General features: G+C 48.1%; 2 protein-coding genes across 4 annotated transcripts; both read right to left on the bottom strand.

Annotated features, from left to right (window-relative positions):
- Positions 1-1,659: 1,659 nt before the first annotated feature.
- Positions 1,660-7,544, bottom strand: ARL9 (ADP ribosylation factor like GTPase 9). 3 transcript variants are annotated; one of them, XM_054292991.1, is made up of 5 exons: positions 7,395-7,544; positions 6,813-6,981; positions 5,701-5,835; positions 3,903-4,078; positions 1,660-2,830 (listed from the first exon to the last, which is right to left on the bottom strand). In XM_054292991.1, the coding sequence occupies exons 1-5, from the start codon at positions 7,542-7,544 to the stop codon at positions 2,651-2,653; spliced, it is 810 nt and encodes a 269-aa protein (XP_054148966.1). In that variant the 3' UTR covers positions 1,660-2,650. The 3 variants fall into 3 exon arrangements, with proteins under 3 accessions (XP_054148966.1, XP_054148950.1, XP_054148958.1); XM_054292975.1 differs by lacking the exon at positions 5,701-5,835; XM_054292983.1 differs by lacking the exons at positions 5,701-5,835; positions 6,813-6,981; positions 7,395-7,544 and adding an exon at positions 5,626-5,700.
- Positions 7,545-9,568: 2,024 nt separating this feature from the next.
- SRP72 (signal recognition particle 72) lies at positions 9,569-23,311 on the bottom strand. Its single transcript, XM_054292964.1, has 19 exons — positions 23,171-23,311; positions 22,034-22,154; positions 20,154-20,277; positions 19,207-19,350; positions 18,328-18,439; positions 17,257-17,288; positions 16,573-16,697; positions 16,416-16,473; positions 16,105-16,236; positions 15,593-15,721; positions 15,023-15,095; positions 14,398-14,462; positions 13,308-13,403; positions 12,745-12,848; positions 12,066-12,143; positions 11,320-11,457; positions 11,117-11,154; positions 10,640-10,796; positions 9,569-9,825 (listed from the first exon to the last, which is right to left on the bottom strand). Exons 1-19 carry the CDS (start codon positions 23,274-23,276, stop codon positions 9,651-9,653), a joined length of 2,007 nt encoding a protein of 668 aa, XP_054148939.1. The 5' UTR covers positions 23,277-23,311; the 3' UTR covers positions 9,569-9,650.
- Positions 23,312-23,680: the final 369 nt, after the last annotated feature.

Genomic DNA, 23,680 nt, shown 5'->3' with positions numbered 1-23,680 from the left:
GCTGGCACAGATCCAGCACACAGCCACAGCCAAATCTAGCACAACATAGTGCACATGGCCCTAGTGCCCCACAGTGCTGTGCAAAGCTTGCATCATGATCCAGCCAAGGAATGAGGCACACATACCTTCAGATCAGGTCTCTCAACTCACTTGGCAAAGTTTTTTTGTTCTTTTTCCAATTACAAAAAGAAAGATTACATTTATCATGGCAAAAGCTCTAGACAGACAGGCGTCCTCACTCAGGATGTACCTTCAGCAGCTCTGCAACTTGAAGGGGTTAAACCACCTCACTGACAAGACAGCCCTGGTGGAGCCTTTGTTGTTTGGGCCTGTTCATGCTTCCCAGCAAGGCCTTGCTTCAGCCAGACACAGAAACACCTCCCCTGCATTGTCTGAGCATTCACACACTCATTGCTTAAGGGAGATCAACTCCTTTTGAGATCAATTCCTTGTAAAGCAAAGCTCCATTCACAGCTTCCATTTTAAAGGGGCAGGATGGGGATGGATGTTTTTCAGAAGCTGAGGCAAGGGCAAAACCGGACATAATTTCCCCTCAAGTGTTTATCACAGTGTCATCCTCTACACTGACTCACTGCTTGGAGTAAATCCCCCACTGAGCTCTCTCAAGAGACATGGGGCACTGGCCTGAACACCCAGCCAGGAGGGGACGGCTTCTTACCTGCTGCGCGGGTACACCCACATGCAAGGTGTGTAATCTGACACTGCAAAGACAAGAACAGGTGAATTTAAAAGCCTGATAACACCTAGAGCCTGGGCTGCCTGCCATTTAGCATGCAATAAACATATGGCAGATGAAGTTTGTGCATCTCCTCAAGACAGTTGCTCAGCAGATGTTTGTACTGCTTTTCCCTGGTACCTTCCTCTCCAGTGGCTGCTCCTCACGGGGGGATGCTGGCAGCCCCCAAGGCTGCAGGACAGAGCACCCCAAGCACCAATGGTCACCAGCCCGCAGGCTCCCACCTGACTCTACAGCCACCCCTTATGACTGCCTGCAGCAGCTTCCAGGAGAGGTCTCCAGAGCCTCGGGGAAATAGCAGCTGTATTAAACTGGGACCAGGTGCCAGTACAAAACAACCAGGGGTGTGGGATACGGGATGACAGGAAAACCAGCCATGTGCCCCGACGGCAGCGATGGCCATGAACGGGGGCGGCCACCCCGCAGTCCCGCCGCTGTGACCGAGGCCTGCCGGCCCAGCCAGCCCACCGCTCCCGGGAGCCCTCCGTGCCCAAGCCCACCGGGGCCGGGCGGAGGGGCCGCCCCCGCCCGCGGGTCCCGGGCCGCTGGGGCCCCACGCACCGTGCACTCCGCACGGACCGCCCAGGCACCCGGTAGCCCCCATGGCCGGCTCCAGGCCGCTGGGGCCCCACCGATCGTGCAGGCACTGGGCCGCCTCCATGGCCGACCCCGGGCCGCCCCGGCCCCAGGCACCGCGCAGGCACCCGGCCTCCTCCATGGCCGCCCCGCCCCGCCCAACGGCTCCGCCCGCCCCGCCCGGCCCGGCCCGGGCACGGCCTGTGCCCACAAGGGGTGACAAGGGCCCTGTCATGCCGGCCGGCCCAGGGTGCCTCCCGCACCCGAACATCTTGTTCCCCAGCTGGAAGAGAAAAGAGCAGCCCGGACCCGTGTTTAGGGTGGAATTTTCTGCTTTATGCATCTGTTACAAAGGACAAAACCGTAAAAGCCTCGTACAATAGATGCGTGTGCAAAACAGGTCCTTTACAGGACTGCTCCTGGGTCACGTCCTTTGAGTATAATTAGGAGGACACTGGGAAAGTGACACTCCTCAGCAGCTTGTCACCTCCCTCACAAGCTGTGCTAACAGAAACCACCGTCAAGAAACAACAGGGTTTTCACAAATAAGACTACTTGCTCGAGGACATCTTGGACTAAGCTTAAATAAGCTGCTCAACCTGATGGACAAGTCTCCCACCTTTGCTGCCAATTTAACTTAAAAGCATCCAGTCACTACCTCAAATTACACCATTTTGGTTTTTTGCCTGTAGGCAAAGAAACAATATATTACTGCTTTCATTTTCTTGTTCTTACCCACTAAAGAAGCAGTAACCAACCCAATTTCCAGAGATTATCAATTTGCTACTCCCATAACAACTGGGTCGAACACAACAAGAACTGTCACTGTCAAAAACACTAGTTGCAGCACTTTAAATTTCTGACACTGTCAAGAAGTGAGGTCTCACTTTTAACAGAACACCACTGTTAAAAGTGTTCTGTAAAACCTGTGAAGTAAACATTTTTCACTTTAACCTGAGACATCAAGCCATGTTAAATTCACTGGATGCAACTTTCTTCCACGGAAATCAGTGCTTGATTCCCACCTGATGTGAAGTTATCTAGCCCATCTAAGCTATATTTTCCCTTAAATCTGCTGCCTAAGAGACAGACTATTTTTCTCCTACAAAAATGCTAAAAATAGACTACTTCTCAAACATATTTTCAAACCACTATAAATTAAGATTTTCTTACCAACTAGAAACCACTTTCAGAGGAATTCCACACCCACCAGGAAAGCATATCTGCTAATTTCAGCTGCCACACTGCAAACTGACCATATACTAACATGTGCTCTCCCTCAGCTGCAAACACCTGTTTATTATAAGAAAAGAGCCGTCACTGTGTTTCCAAAACCAGCTGCCCTATCAGCTCCTTGGCATCCTGCATGCTGGAGGAGATCTCAGAGCCATCTTCTGCCACATGGGTACCAATCAAGAACATCTTCCTCTCGTCCCCAATATCAGACAGAGCCAGAGCATCGTGAATATCAGTGATGCAATATGCACCTTCGAGGTCCTGTTACACAAAAATAAAACAACCCTGTTAGCTGCAAGAAGTAGTGGCACCATTCCTACTTTGAGCCACTGCTTTTGTCCAGGAGGGAAAGAGTCACAAAGGCTCTGGGGCACCATTCTTTTGTACCTTTTATGAGATCACTTCCCATGTCCTAAAATGCCTTGGGGAAAAGAGTTAATTTCTAACCTAACTTCTTCCTGAATATGGGTACAGTTGTTTCTATTTCTACACCAATTCCGCTGTTTCTGATATCTGTGTAAGACCACCTGCACAAGGCAGACAAAAGCACTGGTGGCCCAAGACCCCAGGTGCCCAGCAAAGAGTTACAAGAATAGGGCAAATATACAACAGTCATGCCCTGCCTGCCTTCTCAGCCGCCAGTGTTTCTGATGCATTTGAGGCTGATGAAGCCCAAGCCTGCACTTGTGTTCAAGAGAACAGAAATGACTACTACTAATGGACCTCAGTTACGAGAAATTTAGGAGATAACAACGTAGAGCATACTGAGCATGCAACCTTGATAAAAGAGAATCTGTGATTAAAACCCTTGGACTCTTCTGTCATTTGATTGTACCAGAGGTCCAATTCTTTTCCAGGTACACCACCACTTACTTCCACAAAGATCTTAGGAGGAAGCACTGTCTTGTGAGGAAAGCTGCTCCTTCTCTCAGATTTCAGAAGCAGCCTTAGGAGCAACCAACCAGACAGTCTGAAGGCAAACAACAGTGCTTCACTCTTTAGCTGCTCCTAGGTGAAGTGGTACTTCTAGGCAGATACTCAGAACAGAAACCTAACTTCACATCTAACTGTGGTCTTCCCTGAAGCTCCCAAACCCTGCAACTGTACAGCAGTTTCCACCCACAGCTCTGATTGCATCTTCACCAAGTACAGGACCTGCATCTTGCAGATCCAAAACAACCTCAGATTATTTTGTTTTGTGGTCAACAGGTGTGTCAGAAAGACTCCCAGCCGTGTGCTCTCCTTAAAGGCATGAAGCCTCTTTTGAAAGGCTTTGTTGCTGTTTCCAAAGTTGCTGCCAGCCCAAGCTGTGGCAGCAGCAGGGAACTCTTACCTGCTTGTTGGCCAGAACTACCACAGGCAGGGTGGAGTTGTTCTGGATTAGCTGATGAAGGAGCTGTTTCGCCACAGGCAGTCGGGCGTGATCGGCCGAGTCCACGACATAGACCAGCAACAGCACTTTGGGCAAGTACATGTTCCAGTATGAGCGCAGAGATTCACTGCCCCCGACTGGAAGAGAAGACAGCAGCACAGGATTCACCAAGTAATTCAACAGCACTGCTCTCAGAGGTGCAGACAGCAGGCCCTGGGCTGAAAACCCAAGGTATTTAGATTACCAAAACCTCAGAGTATTTGAGCTACTGTACATGAGACTGAAAACAGCTTTATTTTCCCCAGTCAGGTCCCATGAAGGCATATGTGTATGCTCTGGGGGGAAAAAAAATCTTTCCATTTTAAGCTCTTATTTTGAGAGGATTCTGGGTTCAGTTTCTTTGCAGTTGTTTTCTGCCTTGTTGGTTCTTGATCTCAAGCAAGTAAGAGAGTAGAAAACAGTTCAGTGTCCACCAACACCAAATGTCCCCATACAGGCTATCTCCAAATGCCCATCTCATTTTAGGACAAAGCAGGTGTACAATTTCCAAAGGAGAAATTTAGCTCTGAGGTGTGGAGGGCTCTCATTGTATTTGTATAACACTAAGAACTAGCTCAAAACTTCCACAGTTTTGTCAATACCCAAAGGTGCTTAAGGAAGAGACAAAAATCTAGACCCAGCAGACTCTTCAGGCAACCCTCTGAAGTATCTTCACACAACATCCATTTCTCCATGAGCTCTTCTCTGCTGGATACAGAGGAAAGCAGTTCACCTTCAAAGCTAGGTCTTAAAATAATTCTCTGGTGAAACTGTAGGCAGCAAGGTGTTTGAGATTGTTGCTCCCATCTGGGGACAAAGAATTCAGTAGGTTGTTGAGTTTAATAGAAGGAATAAGTATCAGTATATTAAGTATTTCAGATTTGTTTTCAGGTCTCTAGGTGGTCTTCAGGCACATTGCAGGACCACTCACTCAAAGAGTACTGAGGTGCTCAAAAGGCATGTGTGAATCTCTCAAAAGCAGCAAGTTTACAAAGCAATAATATCTGGGGTTCCCTATCACAGGAGCTCTTTTCAAAATTGTCTGACTATCCAGCCATCTTTTATTGCCCTCTTTGACTGTTCTGTGTCAAAATAATTTTGCTTTCACTTAAGTCAAAAGGGTTCAGTAGTTTCAAGAATATGGAAAGGGAAGTAACATTTCCCACTAGAGCATGCCTGCCTCTTCAAGTGGCCCAACGTACCTGGAAGCAGAACTGCAAGTCTGCCACTGTGGAAAGGAGCCAAAGGGCTGTGACTGACATGTAATGTTTGGGACAGAAGCCCGATTCTGTACTGTGATACTGCAGGGGCTCAGCACTGCTCCCTTTTTTAAGTGTATTCATGCACAGCATAACCCAGGGGTCAGCAACCTCACAGAGAACATTTTTTTCCCCCAAACTTGTAGGAACTCAGGAGAAGGCAGGAGCACCTACCACCTGCAGAGGACAAGATACCATCCAGTTATCTGTATGTTGGTACAAAGAAAAAGAACAGTTTTCCACCTTTCTAAGCCAGCAAAATAAAACCCCTGCTGTTTGCTGATCACCTCGTGCTGTGTGATCACAGCACAGGCTGCTAACCCCTGGACTAGGCAATTGTACAGACTGGATAAGTAACCAGATTAGAGAGCCATGCATGGATTTACCTGGCTGAAACTGGCCTGAGACATTGCATTTCCCATGGGTCAGATCGCAGCCATCACATCTCAGGCACTACCAACCTGGACCAGAGAGGGAAGGACGACTCAGAAACAACAGGTTCTGCTGTGGTGTGTGCAGTTCTGGGCCCAGACCATCCCCAGGCAGGAGAAGAGACACTGTGTGTTTCTCTGGGCTCAGACAGGCAAAGCACACCCCTGTAGGAGACACCCTCTTACATACCAGCCGAGGGGCACAGATGGCAAGCATCCCTCTAAAGACCATTTCCCCAAACCACTGCAGAGACTCCTGTGGTAGTAAGATTGGGAATGAAACTTTGTCTAAGCAGCCTCATCCCCACACCCCAAAAACTTACCTGGGAACAGTACAACTCCTTCAGACCTGCTAAAGGTACAGAGGCATCTATGGACTAGCTGCCAACTGAGCCAGTTGAGCACTGGTACACCACAGTGCAGAAACAGCAGGAATCAATGAGCAGCTCCTGCCTCCACAGAAGGCAGGCACCGATGAGGCTGGATGTCAGCTTCTCTGTACCAGGGAGTGACCTCACCCCAGCGCCTCCACCTTTCCCATCAGCCAGCTGCACCTCAAAACAGCTGTGATGCACCAAAGGCATCACAGGAGATGCCCTCTGCAGGCACAGACAATAACCAAAAATCAGAGCTAACAACAGTACAGAAATTTTAACAAAATGCTACAGACATTCAAAAGACTATTTAAAGACTAGAAAATACCACTTCTGAGGCTGTTGAACAGAAAGGGCACAAAGTTTTTCTCTTCCCCCTCTCTTCTTTGACTTATTATTTATTCCTCTGTAACTCTTGCCCTTTGCCAGGCAGGAGCACCAAGGAGAAGCAGTACAAGAGCTATGGACCATAACACAGGGCTTACTGGGGAAACCTCTTCTGGTTTCACCCAATCAGGCTTATTACCCATCTCTCTCTGGGAGTAGAATTCCCAGGATGTCAGGGCTGAAGGAAAACTGATCTCTAACACCATTGTGTCTTCTCCTTCAAAGAGGCTGAGTAGGAAAGCAGAATCTCCAAGGGGAAAATAATCACAGCTTCACATTATCGAAGCAGGCATCTGGGGACGTTGAGCTAATAAAATAGGTGCCTGAGCCCTACGACACAAAACAGGAACTTATAATCAATACTAAAACAGGTTCACTCACTCTCCAGAAACTCCATCTGGGACTCTTCGGTGTTGATGCAGATGGCATTGAAGCCCTCGGTGGGAGCCATGCTGCGCTTGACGTGGTTAGTTGCCAGGGAGTGGAGAATGCTCGTCTTCCCAGCCCCATCCAGGCCCAGCACCAGGATCTGCTTACCGCGTCCTTTACCCTGCAAAGCGAGGGCAGCACACTTACCCGGGCAGCCGGGGCAAGAGCAAAGCTTAGCAGGGCTGGGGGAAAGAAGGGGACTGAACAAGGGGCCTGGAGGGCACGGCAAAAGCCCCCTCGCGGTGAGGAAGCTGAAGATGCCCGCGGGGCCCCGGCGGCACAAGTGCCCGGCCGCAGCGATGGGGGATCCCTGGGACACCGGCCGGCCCCGGGAGCAGGGAAGCGGGGCAGGAAAGCGGGGAGAGCGGCCGCGGCCCGGCCACCGCGCCGCCGCGGCTCCGGGCGCCGCCGGGGCCGAGGTCGCGGTGGCCCGAGACGGGCGGAGCGGCGCAGCCACACCGGGAGGCCCCGGGCGGCCCAGCGGGGTTCCCCGAGCCCGCGGCCTCGCCTGCCGCCCCGACGCGGCCCCGGTACCTGATCGGCGGCGGCAGCGGCGGCTGCAGAGCGTGCGGACAGCGAGACCGCGCTCCGCCGGCGGGCCCAGGCCCGGAACACCGCGACCGTGCCGCCCGCCACGGCCAGCGCCGTCCCGCAGAGCGCAGCGGCCCGCAGGCGGGGGTCCATCGCCGCTCCGGCCGCGGGCACCGCTCCGGCCGCGGGCACCGGACACCGCGCACCCGCACCGCGCACGGAGAGCGCCCCCGCCGCCAGCCGGGCTCCCAGCGCCGGGCTGGGAACACGCCAGTGGCGGTGAGACAGGGAACGAGCCCTGCCGCGGGCGGTTCTCGCTGGTACGGGAAGGCCACGGGTTCCGCGCACCTGCTGCTGCACCCCCCGCTCCCACCCCCGCGGGATTTGCTCCCAGCTTGTTCTGCCCAGCTCCGGCGCAGCAGTCAGGACACTGGCCAGGTACCCGGGACAGGGCTCCGGCAATGTCACGAGTTAGCCTTTCCATCAGGCCAGAGCTTGTGCTAGGTTTCACCAGAGAAGACACCTGAAGAACAGAGCTGCGTTCTCTTCCGGTATCTCCCCTGCAAACACGGGACTGCTGCAGGACACTGGTCTCTCTACTGTAGCCATCAGCTGCTATCTAAGTGGGGACACATCGCCCAGCGAAGTAACTTAAAACAACATTCTTTGGTCAGCACTCAGTTGACAGCAAGTGCCTGCCAGCCATTCATCTCAGCCCCCTTCTCAGATACTCCCACTGTACAGGCAAGGTAAAAAAAATGGATTCTACTTAGTAGATTTTTACTGCCAGGAGACTCAGGAGTTGTTTTTTTCTTAAGCCGCAGTAACATGTCCCTTAGTCCCTACCTTTTAAGGCCTTTGCTTTAAATTCGTTGTGAGACAGAACCTTTTGCCTTTTGGGCTGACATCTGACAACCCTCTCCAAGGCACATTTCTACCCACTGACAGTCTGTGTCTGGAAAAATGTTTTGGCTATATTCAGATCAAACCAGAATTTTCAAGACCTGTGTTGAGAGATAGTAGTTTAGCCTGAGTAAGTTTCCAGCAGCATGAGATACATAGTTATAATTCTGTATTATTTAGTATGCTGTTTGCTTAGCTTTACTTGCTCAGGATGAGTAGCTGGATTTGCTGAAGCCTCAGGCTGCAAAACATGAATTTATACCTCCATAGCTGAAATTCATTTTCCTAGTAATTTTCCCTAGTAGCTGGCATATTGTTTTGTCTTTAGTACAAGAAAAATATTGATAGCACACTGTTGTTTTTGTTGTTGATAAATGTGTTTATCCTAACTCCTGGGCTTTTTTTGGTTCCCCTGCTCTGCTAGCGAGCAGGTGCATCAGAAGATAAGGAGACAACTGTCAGCAAAGCTGCAACTTCACAAGAACCATCAACAGCCTTCCTGCATGGACACAGAGAAACACCTGAGTAAGGAGTTAAAGATCCAGATCAAAAATAACCATTGGGCCAAGAGGCATGCAAGGTGCATGCAGGATGGCACTTAGTCTCAGAGGTATTTCTTGAGTTCCTTTGTTCTGGGTCCCTCTCCAGAGTCACTGAGCTTAAGTTGACCTGCTGCTGTACCACTCTATTTTCATAAACCTAGCACCTAAGACTTGTAGGAATGTAGGGTCAAGGCCAAAGGAGGAGGAAGCGTGCCTCAGACAACCACACATTCTGCTCACCTTTGTTTTGCCAAGCCCTTTAGAATAAGGCAGCTGGCTTGCAGAAAGTGGGACACTGCCATACACTTTACCATGCTTTCTCCTAACAGTCTTGCTATCCCCCTTCAGCCTATCTTATCCTGTATTATAAAGCCCAGATGTCTTCCAAGATGCTTTGTGCCTTTGCTCTTTGGTGGTCAATGACTGACTGACATAAAAGACAGTGCTTGCATCATGCACAGATAAATCTGCTAAAGGCCTAAACTGACATATGCAAGAGGAGCATGAAACTACATTTTAAGAAATTCTTGATTATCTCACATCTGTTAAATGTCTGGCAACACAGAAACATTTATTCTTAGGGGCTTTGTTTGACTTTGATGGCAACAACCAAAGTCACAGTGAGGGCAAATGTGAGGAAGAGAACATGGTGAGCAGACAGATCGTGGCATCTATACCAGCCCATCTCCCCCCAGACCATTGACAGGTAGGACAGAGATCCAGATTCCAAGAGTCTTTCGCCAGCACTTGCTTTTGACCTTTATTCTGCAACCAGCATCACGTATTGAAGGAGGGACATTACCCATCCTGCTTTTTACCACCCTCCTTTAGCCCCTTTCTTCTTTTTCTGCTGCTGCTTCTTCTTGGTGGCTGGAGCACCCGCGGGTTTTTGGTGCCTGGGAGGGATGACGTTACTCGCAGCCGATACAGCTGCCCCGCTGCCGGGCCGAGGGGAGGTAGGTGGGCTGCTGGCAGTTCTACTGGCGTCCCTGCAGGAAGGCAAGAGAAAAAGACACCATGCAGGTTCACAACCACCTGCAAGATGTGGTACCAGTGCAGGGAGCTGACAGTGGAGCAGCTGCCCCATTTGGTAGCAAGCATTATGTATGAGAGGGCACTCATGCACGGAAAAGGCTTCGACATACAGAAGGAGCTGGTGGAGGATGGGAACATCTCTCAAAGGGCAGCAATCACCTTCTAACTGATGTTCACTAGATGGTGTAAGTTACTGACAAGGAAAGCAAGGCTAACTTTTGAATAGATGTGTGACAGCTCATGCAACATGCAAGAAGCCTTTCAGGTCCCACTCCTAGGCAGTGCAAATCCAGCATCCTTCCTCTCAGATGCTAGACTAGACACCATCTTGCTGTCAGGCTACATACATAATGGTAATTCTTGATTCCAGCTCAAATAATCAGTGTCAGCTTAGAAGGAAGTACAGTGTTTTCTAAAATCATGGCTAATGGTTCTACAGCTGCCAAAAGACTTGAAAGCAAATTGCTCAAGAGAAAGCATGCAAAATTAATCTCATTGCCAAAGGAGAAGTGCATTAAAAGACTATGAGAATTTTAATTTGCACCTCGGCTCCTTCAAGCATGCCTGTCCTATCACACTGGTTTTCAGGAACCTATAGGGATCTCCAGGGAGAGCAGCTGGTAGCAGGTTCAAGCAGCAAAGGACGATGTCACTTGTGCTACCCGCAGTTGATATGGTGACAGAGCTGCAGCAGAGCAGCACAAACACAGCCCTCCCAGTTGCCCAGGAGTGAATCCCCCCATCAATCCTTGCAAAATGGATACTTACAGTTCAGAGCCAGTTGTGGTTGAACCCTGAGTCCCCTTGCCAACCTGATCCTTCTTCTTGCCCTTCTTCCGTCCACGGTAGTAGGACCGCTCTCGCATTGGAAGCCACCGCTCAGGGTCAGGAGTCACCTTGGGGTCATAGTTCTTGGGCAGCTTTCCTGCAGAACATCCAGTGCCAGGAAATGAGATTGGGGTCAACACACCAGAGGCATCACCAAGGGACACGCTTGGGATGTCAGTAGCAATGGCATGGCAGCACAAAGAGACCAGCAACTACATCACCCTATCAGGATGTTGCTCTCACTCCTGAGGAAAAATGCCCCAACCGAACAGGCTATCATAAAGATCCATGTTTCCAGAGACACAGTCCTAGCAAACAGTTCTAGCTCCTAGGGACCTAGAGGCTGGCTATTTGGAGAAAGAATCTGGAGAACTCTCTGGAGCTGTGCTGTTTCAACAGCTAGGAGAAACAACTTACCCTTCTTTTTTTTCTTCTTTTTCTTCACTTCCCCTTGTCTGAAAGGAAAATGAGACATTGTGACACAGCAGAGACAGAGCAGACAAGTCAACTAAAAACTAGCTCTGGAAGAAGCTAAACCATTCCCTTGGTCCATCCCAAAGAAGGATGCACCAGAGCTATAGCAACAAAATTAAATAAAAAAATATAGCAGCCTGCTTTACCCTTGCTCCTTCTGCTGATTGTCTCCAGTGAGCTTCGCAGCTTTCTTCCGAACATAGGTTGCTCCATGGGAGTTCTCCAGCGCATCAACATCTACTTTCAGTGACATGGTGTCTGAGGAAGGCAAGTGTTTGCTAAGACTGCAGGGAAGGGTTCAGGGATGCAAACCAGCGAGCATAAAAAGCCATGTTCTTCCAGACAGCAAGAGGCAACCTCAGCTTAAATAAATTCTGTCTGTTAACAATGCCTAGACAGGCCTATGGGGCTATTTCCATCTCTCTCACTAGCTTCTTATACAAGTTGGGATGAGCTGCTTAATCGCCATCTGCCTCATTTCTCCCTCTTTAATACAGGGAACAGCTTCCTGTGAAAGCAACTCAGGTGACAAAAGCAGCATATGAACGAAATTTTGGGTAAGCAAGAGCTTTGCCATATTGTATCAGTCCTGCATTACTACCACAGGTTAAAGATTCTGACAGAAGAGATGCAGGTGCTCTTGTTTTTGGTTCCACCTTGTCTTATTAATTCTCAAAGTGGAGGAGGCCAAAGATTAAAGGGTCCTGAGATATCACAGTAATGAAGCCAATTAGAGAAATAATGTAGCTCAGACAACTTGACCTGGATATGTAGCTGTTCCAGAGAGGTTCCTTGCCTTTCTTCAGGTAAGAGTGGGTCTGAAGTCCCCACACAGCTGAAAATCCAAGGAAGGAATACCCAAACACCTCTTTCACCACTATTAAAAGGATACACTTTAGCTTTTTCAGGGTCAACCAGGGAATAGGCAGAGATGAGCTGTGCCAGAGTATGCACATCTTTTGGGTTTTGCCTTTTTAGAGGAAAAAAAGAAAACAAAAAAAACCAGAAAAGGACCAAGTTACCAATGTTACTCATCTCAAAGACCAGTAACACCACACAGTGCTTGCTGCTGCAGCACAATTGCTATCTGTGGGGACAGGCATGTTAGTATGTGGTCTCCTCCAGAGCACACCACCAAACATCACTGGTGTGGATTAAGGGAGGTACAGACAATTTCACAGTATCATGAAGCAGGCAATAGAAGAGGAAAAACCCAGTAGCAAAGGCAAGTTAACACTCCCCCCAATAAAAGATCCCATTAAGTGCACAACTGAAACTAAAACCTAGACATCCATGTTTATGTAGCACTAGAAAAAACTCCATTCCAGTCCCCAAAGAAATGTTCACTGCACACAGAGGCTTCTGGGTAAGTCTACCAGTGAGCATCAACTATAGATCAAATGAATTATCTCCCCTTCTTTCAAAATACAGCCTTGCATTGAAGCCCCTGTGCAAGGGCAACTCTACAGGACAGCTACTAGTCAGTCAAAATTGTCAGACACTGCCCACCACCAGACAGCTTGCAGAGGACTCTGGGCAGAGACCTGCTGCTCAGCAACCACCCAACTCACTTCCAGAGCTCCTCCAAGTCGCTGATTGCTTCCTTCTTCCTGCCATGCTTTAGTTTGAAGTTGGCAGCTTCCCTTATCAGTGACAAATGGACAGGAGACTTTGGCTGAAAGACACAGCAGCCATGATTAGTTCCTTATTATCACAGCATGGAGCCCAGTTCTAGCTGGCTTTAATGCACCTGAGGCTTGGCCAAGGAGAACTGAGTTAGCATCCTGTCATGCAGAAAGCAGACCACCTTTGCACTCTGGGAAGTGAGGCAGAACTGCATGGGACAAGGCTGCTTGCTGCTCCACCATATTTTCCTACCAGGGAGAAGTCCTGATTGCTACATTTAGGCATCCATTGATGCCACTCTCCTAATCTGACAGGAGCTGCTGCTCCCTATTCATAACACATATAAAATAATATATTATTGATAAATGCTCACAAAACAGAAGCTCACATGTCTCCAAATCCCCAACTGGATAACTGCTGGGGCTATGCATCAACAGGAAAAGCTGAATTGGACTGTCTAGAAAATCCAGGACAGGTTCTTGCACATAACTCCTCAGGTCTGACTTGCCTGGTGCTGCTGATACCACTGGATAGCCTGTGTGAAGACTTCAATTGCACTGTCAATATCCTCTTCGTGACTGTACATTGTCACCAATGCAGACACCTGCAAACATTCAAGAGCAGTAAATAGCAGATCTTCATGCAAATTGTCTACAGCCAGAGTCTCAGCAGTTAAACAATGGGATTTCCCAAGAGCAGAGTCAATGTGAGCTTTCTGCTCTGTCCCTAAAAACCAGCTGGGGTAACAGGCAGGATACCCAGGCCACATCTTCCTACCCAAGTCACTCCCAAAGGAACATCCCAACATCTTCTTCCTATGGTACAAGCCTAAGATTGCATTCATAGAAGGAACCATCCTGTCTTGGCACTTTATATGCTTATCACAGAACTCAGTTTCATTAGAAAACCTTTTTCATCCCCCATTCTCTACCTCAAGAGCTATGAAAAAAGAAATCAGCACTGAAGAGATTATAAGGATACTGTCCATTTGCTGACATCCCAGTCACAAGTAGAGGTGACCCAGGGCAAGGAGCTGTCATTGTTAACTGCCCCTATAAGTTATTTTGATCATTCACACTTACAATTGGAACAGATCCAACTCTCAGCTCCTGTTCAAGATGCTTATGCTGAACATGTGAGCACTTACAAGGCCATCAGGCTTTTCTGAATAGCAGGTGTGGATAAGCATGCAGATCAGGGTGATGCTGCAGAGAGGGAACACAGCACTTTCCCCCTAAGGCCTGCTGTCCTAAAGCTGCTTCTAAAACATCCTAACAGTACCTACCAGCAACCAGCAGTTGCTCCAGTCATGTTATGCAAGTAAATCCAGGCAACATGCAGGACTGAGAGATTACCAGGGAGTGGGAACATAGGCAGAGAGCATCCCTCTGACAGGCAGAGTACTTCTGTGACTACCTTCAGACTACCTGAAGCAAGTTATAATACCACCTTTTTCCAAGACAAGGAAGATGGGCTCAGAATCCCTGCAGACACTCAAGTCAAGTGGCAGCCACAGGGAAGAGGCAAAAAGGAGCAAGCAGGGCAAAGCTCTCCTGCAAGGGAAAAACCTTACACAGCTCAGACGGAGTTTTGCTTACCATACCAGGCTTGTGCTGCAGTTCTTCTATGCTCCTCAGGATCATGCAGGCTTTGGTGACACTGCCTAGAAGAAAGACAAGGAAGAACACACTCTGAATGGCATCTCAACACCTGATCCCACCAGTGAACTTCAAGCCAAAGGTAAACAATGGGGACAGAACAATTCCCCTTCTCACATCTCCCCCACTGCAGGAGTTAAGGACAGAACTCCACACAATGGACCCTTCTGCTCTTGTCACATCCTGCAAGGGTTCAGGAGCAAGCTTTGGCTACCAGGGAGTTCTCTTCAGGCTCAAGTCTGTGCTGCCTGACTGCATACAGGAATGGTACCATTATGGAGCCTCACACTGCTCCCAAAATTATTCAGCCCCAGAAGAGATTCAGCATTTCACAGAGACTGTGGGCACTTCTGTCAGCAATCTGTGGAGCCTATGTATCCAGACATTAGCTATCAGCATTATCCTGCCATAGCTAAATATATGTATTACCTGACTGAAAGTACCTCTACTCTGCACCCCTGTCATAACAGTGACTGCAGCAAAGCTTGCCCTGAAGTCTGGTTTTCTTACCCCTTCTACCCTTGTCAAGTGCAGACACTTCCCAACAAAGAAGGACACTAGATACCTTGAGCAATTTTTAGCTGTGCCATCGTCAGCTTGATCTCAGCTGCATTGGCAGGGTGCTGGTCTGCAAAGTCCTGAGAGTAAGAAGAAACAACAATTCAACTTGTGTGTGGGCACCAGGCTGCTGCTTTGGTGAATCATATGTCATGCTCAGTCACAGCAAGCTGGCAAGAGCCAAAGAAAGCTTTCCAGCACAGGCAGGTTTCAGCACACAGCAGAGAAGGACCCCCAAGTGTGCCCTTTCAGATTTCTGTCCCAGGCCACTCAATCAATCCAAAGAAGGGTGTTGCAAACTGCTTGTAAGCAGAGCTGCAAAGCCTACTGCTTACCCTAGAAGTCTACTACAGCTTCATAAGCATAAAAAAACGAGGTGTAAGGGAACTATTTCCCTTTAAAAGCAGAATTGTTCAATTGGGTGTGAAGGCTTTCCAGTAGCATTAAACCAAATCAAAATAAGGAGTCAAGATAACCCTGGAAATTTAAACCAAACAAAACAAACTACGGGAAAACAGCACAGGAAAACACAACACACAGGTTTAGATGGTGCTTGGCCAACTTTCTCTTAACCTACCTGCAGAAGCCCTACGGCCTTAGCATGCTGCTTCTCACGGCACAGCTGGGCTGCCTGGATAAGCACAGGGAGCAGGTGCTCGGGGCTCTGGGACTGCAGGCTTGCTGACAGCTTGCGGCACTGATCTGCCTGCAGGGGAAAGAGAGAACTCACTTTTCTCACCTCTGCGAGCACCTCACACAGGGCTAAGAAACCAACAGGATCTAAGAAGATACTAGTGGTGACTCCCCTGAAATGAGTACATAGAACCAAGAGGCCCTTTTAGTGCCCCTTCAGACACATTTAAGAATCCCCACATCCCTTTTGTCCTCTAGGTATCTCCACACCATCCTCACTACAGCAATACCCAAGACAGTTGTGCTTATAGGGATGATTTTATTTTTCTACTCACTGATGTGCCTAAACCTAGAGGTCCTATCTTCTGAAATAGAACAGCTGCATCTCCGTTTTTTCCCAGTCAAACTCATGTGGATTTAATCCATAGCTACCTACTGCAGATCAGTTTCCCCTACCTGGTTTGTGTACATTGCAAGCAAAGCTTTGTTGAATTCAATCGCCTGGAGCTGCTTCTTGGAGAGTTTATGCTCAACTCCTTCTGCATTGGTCAGCTTCACCTTTTTCTTTGAATCAAAGACATTTTGGTCCTGTGGAAATCACACATCATGAGAAGATTTCACTACATTCCTTGAAGAAGAAAAGGTCCCTGGGTCTGCAATTTAACTACAGTTTAAGAAAACATCTTTACTGATTATCTTCCTTCTCTCCACAGAAGCAGAGAAGCAAGCTGACTAACCACAATGAAAGTGGCAAGGTAATTCTATACCTTGTTAATTGTGATGATATTATTTGCAATGACAGCAAGGAGTCCTACATCTGTTGGCCTGCAGATAAGGAAAGTAGAAAGCATACTGTTACTGAACAGCAGTCTCTCACAGACAGAAGGCTGAGCATTTGATTTAAAAAAAAAAAAAATCCCTTACTTCAACTTGATTATTTGATTGTAGAGCTGTAGAGCATCCTCTGTACGCCCCTGCAGTTGCATGATATAAGCCATCTGACCATGAATAATAGCCAGTTCAGCCTCAATGTCTTCTTCTGTCACATCCTGAATGAAAATCAAAGCAAAAAGTTAAAAGCTGCTATCTCACCTCTCTTGCAGCTTCAGCATTCTGCTGGCAAACATCTGTGAGCATTCCTGGGCAGTATTAGCAGCAAAGTATCCCAGCAACTACAGGTGAAGGTTGTTCCCACAGCACAAACAGAAGCATATTTGAGTTAAACTAGGAGAAAAGAAAGCTTCACCTTCTCCAGCTAGAATCTGAAGATCACCTTAACTTGTACATTCAATCAGCCATTCTGCAACGATTGGTTACAAATTCCCTGTTTGTCACCACCCACTCAGCACGTTCATCCCTAGCAGGGCTAGGTCACAGGGAGGTTTCAGACAACCTGCACCCGAACAGGCAACTCTGCAAGGAGCACAGCAGCAAACAGCCTGTGGTGTCAGCTGCCCGCCTGCAACAGCCATGATGGCTGCCTCAGCCTCACAAGCTGGTACCAGCAGAGCAGCCCTGGCTCTGCTCTGGCTCTCTGCACTTTGGGACTGCACCCTCGCTGCCCCTGCTGCAAAGCAAACACTCTCCAGAACCACATCAGGAACTCACCGAGTCCTCTGACAGCGACTGGCGGCACAGCTCTGCAAGGAAAAACATTGAAAAACACAATTTAGAGGTTTTAGGGTGAAATAAACCAGGCAAGAAGCATGAGGGAACATAGAACCTTTCCATGTATCCCTGAAACTCCTGCAGCACTACAAGGGCACAGCAGATTACCAGGCTGATGATGGATGGGACTGAGCATGAGAGAGCAGACTGCGTGAAGCAGAAGAACAATCAAAGGCACAGAAGATACTGTCCCTCCCAGACACTAATTTTCTCTCCTGACCAAAATTCCTTAGACCTAGCTCCTGATTTTTCCCACAGGGATCAGCTGCAACTGCTCACCAGTTAAGCAGTGCAAGGCTGCAATATTCAGCTTACAACACCCTTTATGGGGCAGCAATTCTGTAAGTTTTCAGTACCCACACTAGTCACTTCTTCACTTTCTCACACTTCACCAGAGCATCACTTGTTTGTCCTCTAAAGGACTACTATCAAAGGACATAGGCTCAAATTACACATGCTTATCAGTTGTATGGGACACTTGTTATTCTTCATCAAAACTGGGACAGAACTGACCTATTTATCTGTAAGAGCAATTAGATCAGACAGAACTAGTCCTTCCTAGTTCTCTCCCCAGATTTTTTAAACATGCAAAATCCCCCTTTAACTCCATTGAAAAAAAAATTCTCTTTGCTAAAAAGCTCATTTACAGGCTTATACTAATTCATACCATGAAGTACCTGGAACTTTTACAGCATGTACTTAAATACATACTCATACCAACAAAATTTCATCTCATGTTTATGAGATTACATTCACATCTACTTCCTGCTTCAAAAAAATGCACAAAGTTATTGAATACAAATCAGGGGGCTGTAGGAGAGCCAGGACATGCTGCATGGCTCTGGAAAAGAGTCCCAGAGGAACACTTGTCCAAAAACACCAGCTTCACAACAAATCCTGCTGCTGATCAGCTTTTAAATTCTCAAAACCTCTTTTCCTCTGATTTGTGCATCAGAGTGCAAATAACTGCTTCTACTACACAAAGCTTCCCTCTCACCTCACCAGTTTTACCTTCTGCTTTCTGTAGCTTTTTCATTGCTTCATTCAGCTTTCCTTGCCCAATCAATGCACATGCACCGTTATAACACAGCTCGTAGGTAGCTTCTCGAAGGCCTAAATCCTCCTAGCATGAAAACCAAATATAAGGTTGCATAAACACCAACAGATTTAACAGGCAACACACACAAACCAGAGTTTTCCTGTACATTCAAACTAATCCTTGAAATAAATTTAGGAAGCAAATTTAACAGGGCACACACCTGGCAAGTAAGTTGCAGCATAAATGATCTTTCCTCACACTGCACAAAGTCAGAGGCTGACAAGGCAGCAGGATAACTCCAGCCTGAACCTGGGGACTACTTAGGCTTGTGCAAAAGGGCAACTAAGAACTGCTGCTCTAGAGAATTAGAAAGTGAATTCACAGCACTGAACATAAAGCTGAGCATGCTGTGTGCACCTCCAAGGACAAGGATTTCTAAACAAATGTGAACATTACAGTCTTCATTGTTCATTAACAAAAATATTCCCAAGCATGGCTGGGTGATCATAAGAACTAGCTTTAACCCTGAGCAAAAGGGTAATGAGAGAGAAAAGTGCTAGTCACCACAGGTGTTCTGCTAATTCAGGTTCAGAAAGATCTACTTCCTGCTCTGCTGTGACATCTAAAGTACAAGCTCTCTAGAGTTCAAAGGTGAAGTGTAATTCATAAATAATAACAGCATTTATTCCTCCATACAGGGAAAACCACTACATGACCTTCAACATACTCAGAAATCTTTACGAGACAGGAACACCTTTCTATCCTGTTCAGTATCCGCAATTCCAGTACAATTTGTATGCTCTATTCCTTGGCTCTCACTCTTACACCCAAAGACATACATACTCACTTACTGGCACTACCTTCTCCCATGTGCTTTGTGCTGCCACAACAGCAGAGAGGTTGGTTTTTCTCTCCTCCTCATACTCATCCTGGGAGTTGCGGATGAGATCCCTGTACGCAGCCAGACAATCGTCATAACGCTCCAGCCTGTACAACTGAGAAAGGAAAGGGATTAGCCCTCAGAACAGGATTTTCCTGTGCATGCTGGTAACTACAGCCTCCTTCCTCCCTCCCCATGGACTGGGGGCAGTAGAGCATCATATGTTTTAAGCTGAACATTACTAACATTTGCATCTACCTTTAAGGGCAAGCTATATAGACTACACTTGCAAGGACTCAAGCAATGACACCAGATACCTGCACAAAAATGACACAGCTCCTACTCCTAAAACAGCTTCTTTAAAAGCAGCAGTTTACTCAGTTTTGTCCTCAAACAGCCTTCTTCCAAATTAGATCGCCTCTCTAAGAAAGAAATTAAATGAATGGTCTTTCATGCAGCTGAGAGAAGACAGCCAATTCTTCACAAAACTGTTCTGATCAACCAGGAAAAAAAGAAGAGGAAAAAGCATAACTTCTTTCTCGCATCACTTTTAATGGCTGAGACATCAGGTCCCACAAACCATTCCTGAACAGGTATCTAATGCAAACAGATGGCTGAACCACAAACAAATCCCATCAGATCTCTTCCTTCCTCAACCAAATGGCTAATACCAGGCCAGACCCAGGAAGGGAGCAGAAGTCACAAATGTATTGCTTTGGTTCTGTGGGAATAAGATGACAACACTGCCTCCAGAAAGAGGCAACTGAAGCTTCACAGAAGTCTGAGCAGTTGGAACCATACCTGTCCTTACCTTCAAGCCAGAGAAGGAAATTCTGTCCCCATACCTGTCCCCCATTAGAGGAGGGACAAGGCATCCAGCATATGAAACTCCCACCAGAAAGAAAAGCTTGTAATTACCACTTGTCCATAAAGCTCCTTCAGTTTGTCTGTCTGCTGACTGGCACTCTGAATGGTCTTGAGAGCACTTTCAATACGGTTCAACCTGTATTCACAGTAGGCCTTCTCAAAGGCAATAACATCACTGCAAGGACAAGACAAAGGCTGGCAGCCAGCACTAGAGTTTCCATTCAACAGCATTCATTCACATATAACCAGCCCTAATTAGGCACAGATTGCTACATAACCAAAAATCCAAACACATGATCACAGATTACTGGATTATGTATCTGTTCAGCACTGAAAGTATCTCCTATCTACTTGGTGTTCAACAGAGAAATCATATCAAAACTTCATCCAAAAACAAAAGGTTCCTTTTTAATGGCATTTCCACACACATGGTATTCCAAATCCTCTCTGCTCCAGGCCCCTACTAATTATGCTAATCAAATGCTAAAAGGTAAAACAATAGCAAACTTCATTCCCTGACATTTTCTTCAGGGGAAGGCATTACATTGCAATGAAACATTGTTACTGCAAACTTCTAAAGACAATTGACTCACAAAGAGAAAGGAAAAATATAAAACACAGTCCACTTACAGGCTGATGCCAAGACAAAGGTAACATTAACATATTTTGAAATATGATTGCAGCAGAACTGCAGCAAAAGGGTTTGCTTTTGCAAACATAAATTGGCTTCAAAGCAAGCTCACACCAGGAGGGAAGCACTCTCAAAGAATCTGAGCCTTGAAAGCTATGTTCCACCTAACCCGAGTTACCATTTATGCCAAAGGAAAATAATCCGCAAGTCCTTTAGTTCATGCATGGGGCCACTTATTATTAGCTTTACTTTGCCTATTTAAAATGATCTCTATTCAACTGAGTATTAAGGGAGTTTGAAAATTAATGGCATTTAGAATTAAATCAAAGCAGCCTCAGTGCAGGATAGGAAAACTTCAAGACAGACCAAGAACCACCATTCTCCTTGCTCTGCAGGACACAGACACACAGTAGAATGAGCTGAAAGAAGTTATAGGAAGAACTCTGAACCCAGTTGAATATAAAAAAAAAATGCTTCTCCCTACCATATAATAAAATAATAAGCTAAAAAATTTGAATTAAGCCCCTTTTGTCCCAGGAAAGAAGGAACTGGTGAACAGGGTAATTACATGTTATTCAGATGCAAACAAAAAACAAAGGTATGTTTCATCACACTGATAACTTCAACACACCTTTCTGGGAACTTCATTAATAAGAACAGCATCTGAAATACAAAAGTTTTGCTGCCAGCCACTTCTTGGGTAGCACTTTTCATCCTTGTCATTGCACAAAGAGCATCCTTATGAGGAACAAAATTAGAATCTTAAGGACACAAATGAGAAGCTTGACTTGTTCTCAAACACAATTTGTCTCCAGGGTCCTGGTTTTGAGAGGATCCACAAAGGGCTTGCACCACCCCAAAAGCTGAGGCAGCTCCTTCAGGCCGGCAAAGCAAAGGACCCCAAGGAGCTGTATGATGAGACAGCCAAGCAAAGCCAACAGCTTGCTGCCACCAACAAAGGCTTCTCCCTTCTCACTTCCCTCCCAGAGAGATCTGTCCCCTTCCCTTGTACCAGCCACGCTACCCAGCCACATCTACAAGCAGAATCAGCATGTGAAGGTGGCTGAAAACTCAGGGACAAATCCCTTCAACAGAAACAGCAAGGTGTTAGACTGCCTCAAACTCGACCAGATCCTGTCTCACCTCCTCCCATAAATAAGTGTGTCACCAACCCCAATGTCTCTGAGCATATCCTGCTCTTTATTTTTCTTTATCCTGCCTTATTAGTTTTCTCCACTGAAGCTGCAGCAGCTTCTCAAGGACTCAGGAGTTTTGTAAAGCACAGCATGACACAACTCACCTGGTTAACACTTTAGTGTGGGTATTGATTACACCAAGGGCTTCCTTGAAGCTCCCATTCTGGATAAGACACACTACTTTACACTGAAGTGCTGTCACGTCGTCTTTGTTGATCTGCAGTACTGGAGGAGAAACCAGTTTCAACACAGTGATCCAACTCAAACACAGCCAGGCTTTGCAAGAGACTCACATTATTAGAGCTGCAAAAACCCATCCTAGAGAGTGGCCACATCAACTTAAAGCAGCCTGGCATGGCCTGCTTTGGCTGGGATCATGAAACAAACCCCAGCAGGATAAAATATCCAATACAGACCCTGAACTTACCAGAAGCATGCACTGCGCTAACATGTCTGGAAGAGAGCTGCACCAAAGAGGCTACACAGGCCTGGGCAGACCTTTCCTTGGCATTTCACTTCAGGCAAAGACCACAGTGCCAAGGGCCCAGTGCCACGTAAAGCACACTCAGGAAGGAAAACAGCTGGTACAGAAGAACGGTGTGGCCCTTGACAGGGAGTCACTTTACATGCTAAAATTTTCTGCCAGTGGATGACAGTGAATGAGAACTAGAAGAGAGGCATGAATTTTCCTATTTGATTTTTTTCAGGGATGCCAGCTTTTCCAGGACAGGAGATGAATTCCTACTGCCGACCAGCAGCAAAGACAGAACTTACAACAACAACGTGCCTGATACTGCAATCCCGTTTTGGATGCCTAGCCACCAAAACAACACATCTCAACGCGAACCCTCCGTTTCGAACAACTTGTAGCTAGTCCATATGCACACCACCCCTCCTCCAGTTCCCGGGGGAAAAGCCCTCCTTCCTCCAATGACCAAAACGGAAGGAAAACCCACGAGTAACTCCGAGGGCTTAACCCACAGCAAGGGATGCATGCTGCAACACAAGGACCCGACGGTCACGGCACAGCAGCGGAGCCTGGGCCCCGGCCGCCCCTCTTCCCCCTAGCCCAACACAGTAAGATCCTCGCAGGCTTTGCCCGCGGTCCCGCTCCCGGCACGAACCCTACGGACGGACACCACCGCTCCCCGCCGCACCGCACCGACCCTCCGCAAGGCCAGCGCGCCCGGGCAGAGACCCCAGACCCGCGGCGCGGGGCCCGGCACTGCCGCCGCACTCACTCTTATTGACGGACTTGAGTGCGCGGGCGAAGTCGCCGTTCTGGCCGCAGCGATTCACCTCGCTCCACAGCCCCGCCGCCGCCGCCGCCCCCGCGGCCGCCGCCATCTTGGCACCGGGAGCAGACACACGTCGCGGGGGCGGAGCCGCGCCGGAAGCGGAAGGGCCGAACGGGGCCCCGCCCCCAGCGGGCGCTCCTGCCCTTCCGGCGGCCCCGCCCTGCCCGGTACCGGCGCTGGGGCGGTGCGCTGTGAGCCCCTCAGGGGCCGCCCTGCCCGGTACCGGCGCTGGGGCGGTGCGCTGTGAGCGCCTCAGGGCCCGCAGATTCCCGCTGCTGACGGCAGGGGGGTAACGGGGCCAGCCGGGCTCCGCACCTGGGCAGCCCTGGCGGTGTGCACAGACTGGAACGAGAGGCTGGAGCAGCGCTGCAGGAAGGGAGCTGGGGGTGCTGGTCCAGGGCATTGAATGTGGGGCGCTGAGCCCTGGCAGCCAGGAGGGCCAGCCCTGTCCTG

Source organism: Melozone crissalis, unplaced genomic scaffold (genome assembly GCF_028551555.1).
Source record: "Melozone crissalis strain CALT ecotype California unplaced genomic scaffold, PUWL_Pcris_2 ptg000006l_1, whole genome shotgun sequence".
NCBI lineage: Eukaryota > Metazoa > Chordata > Aves > Passeriformes > Passerellidae > Melozone > Melozone crissalis.
This window is presented reverse-complemented; position numbering and strand designations above follow the sequence as displayed.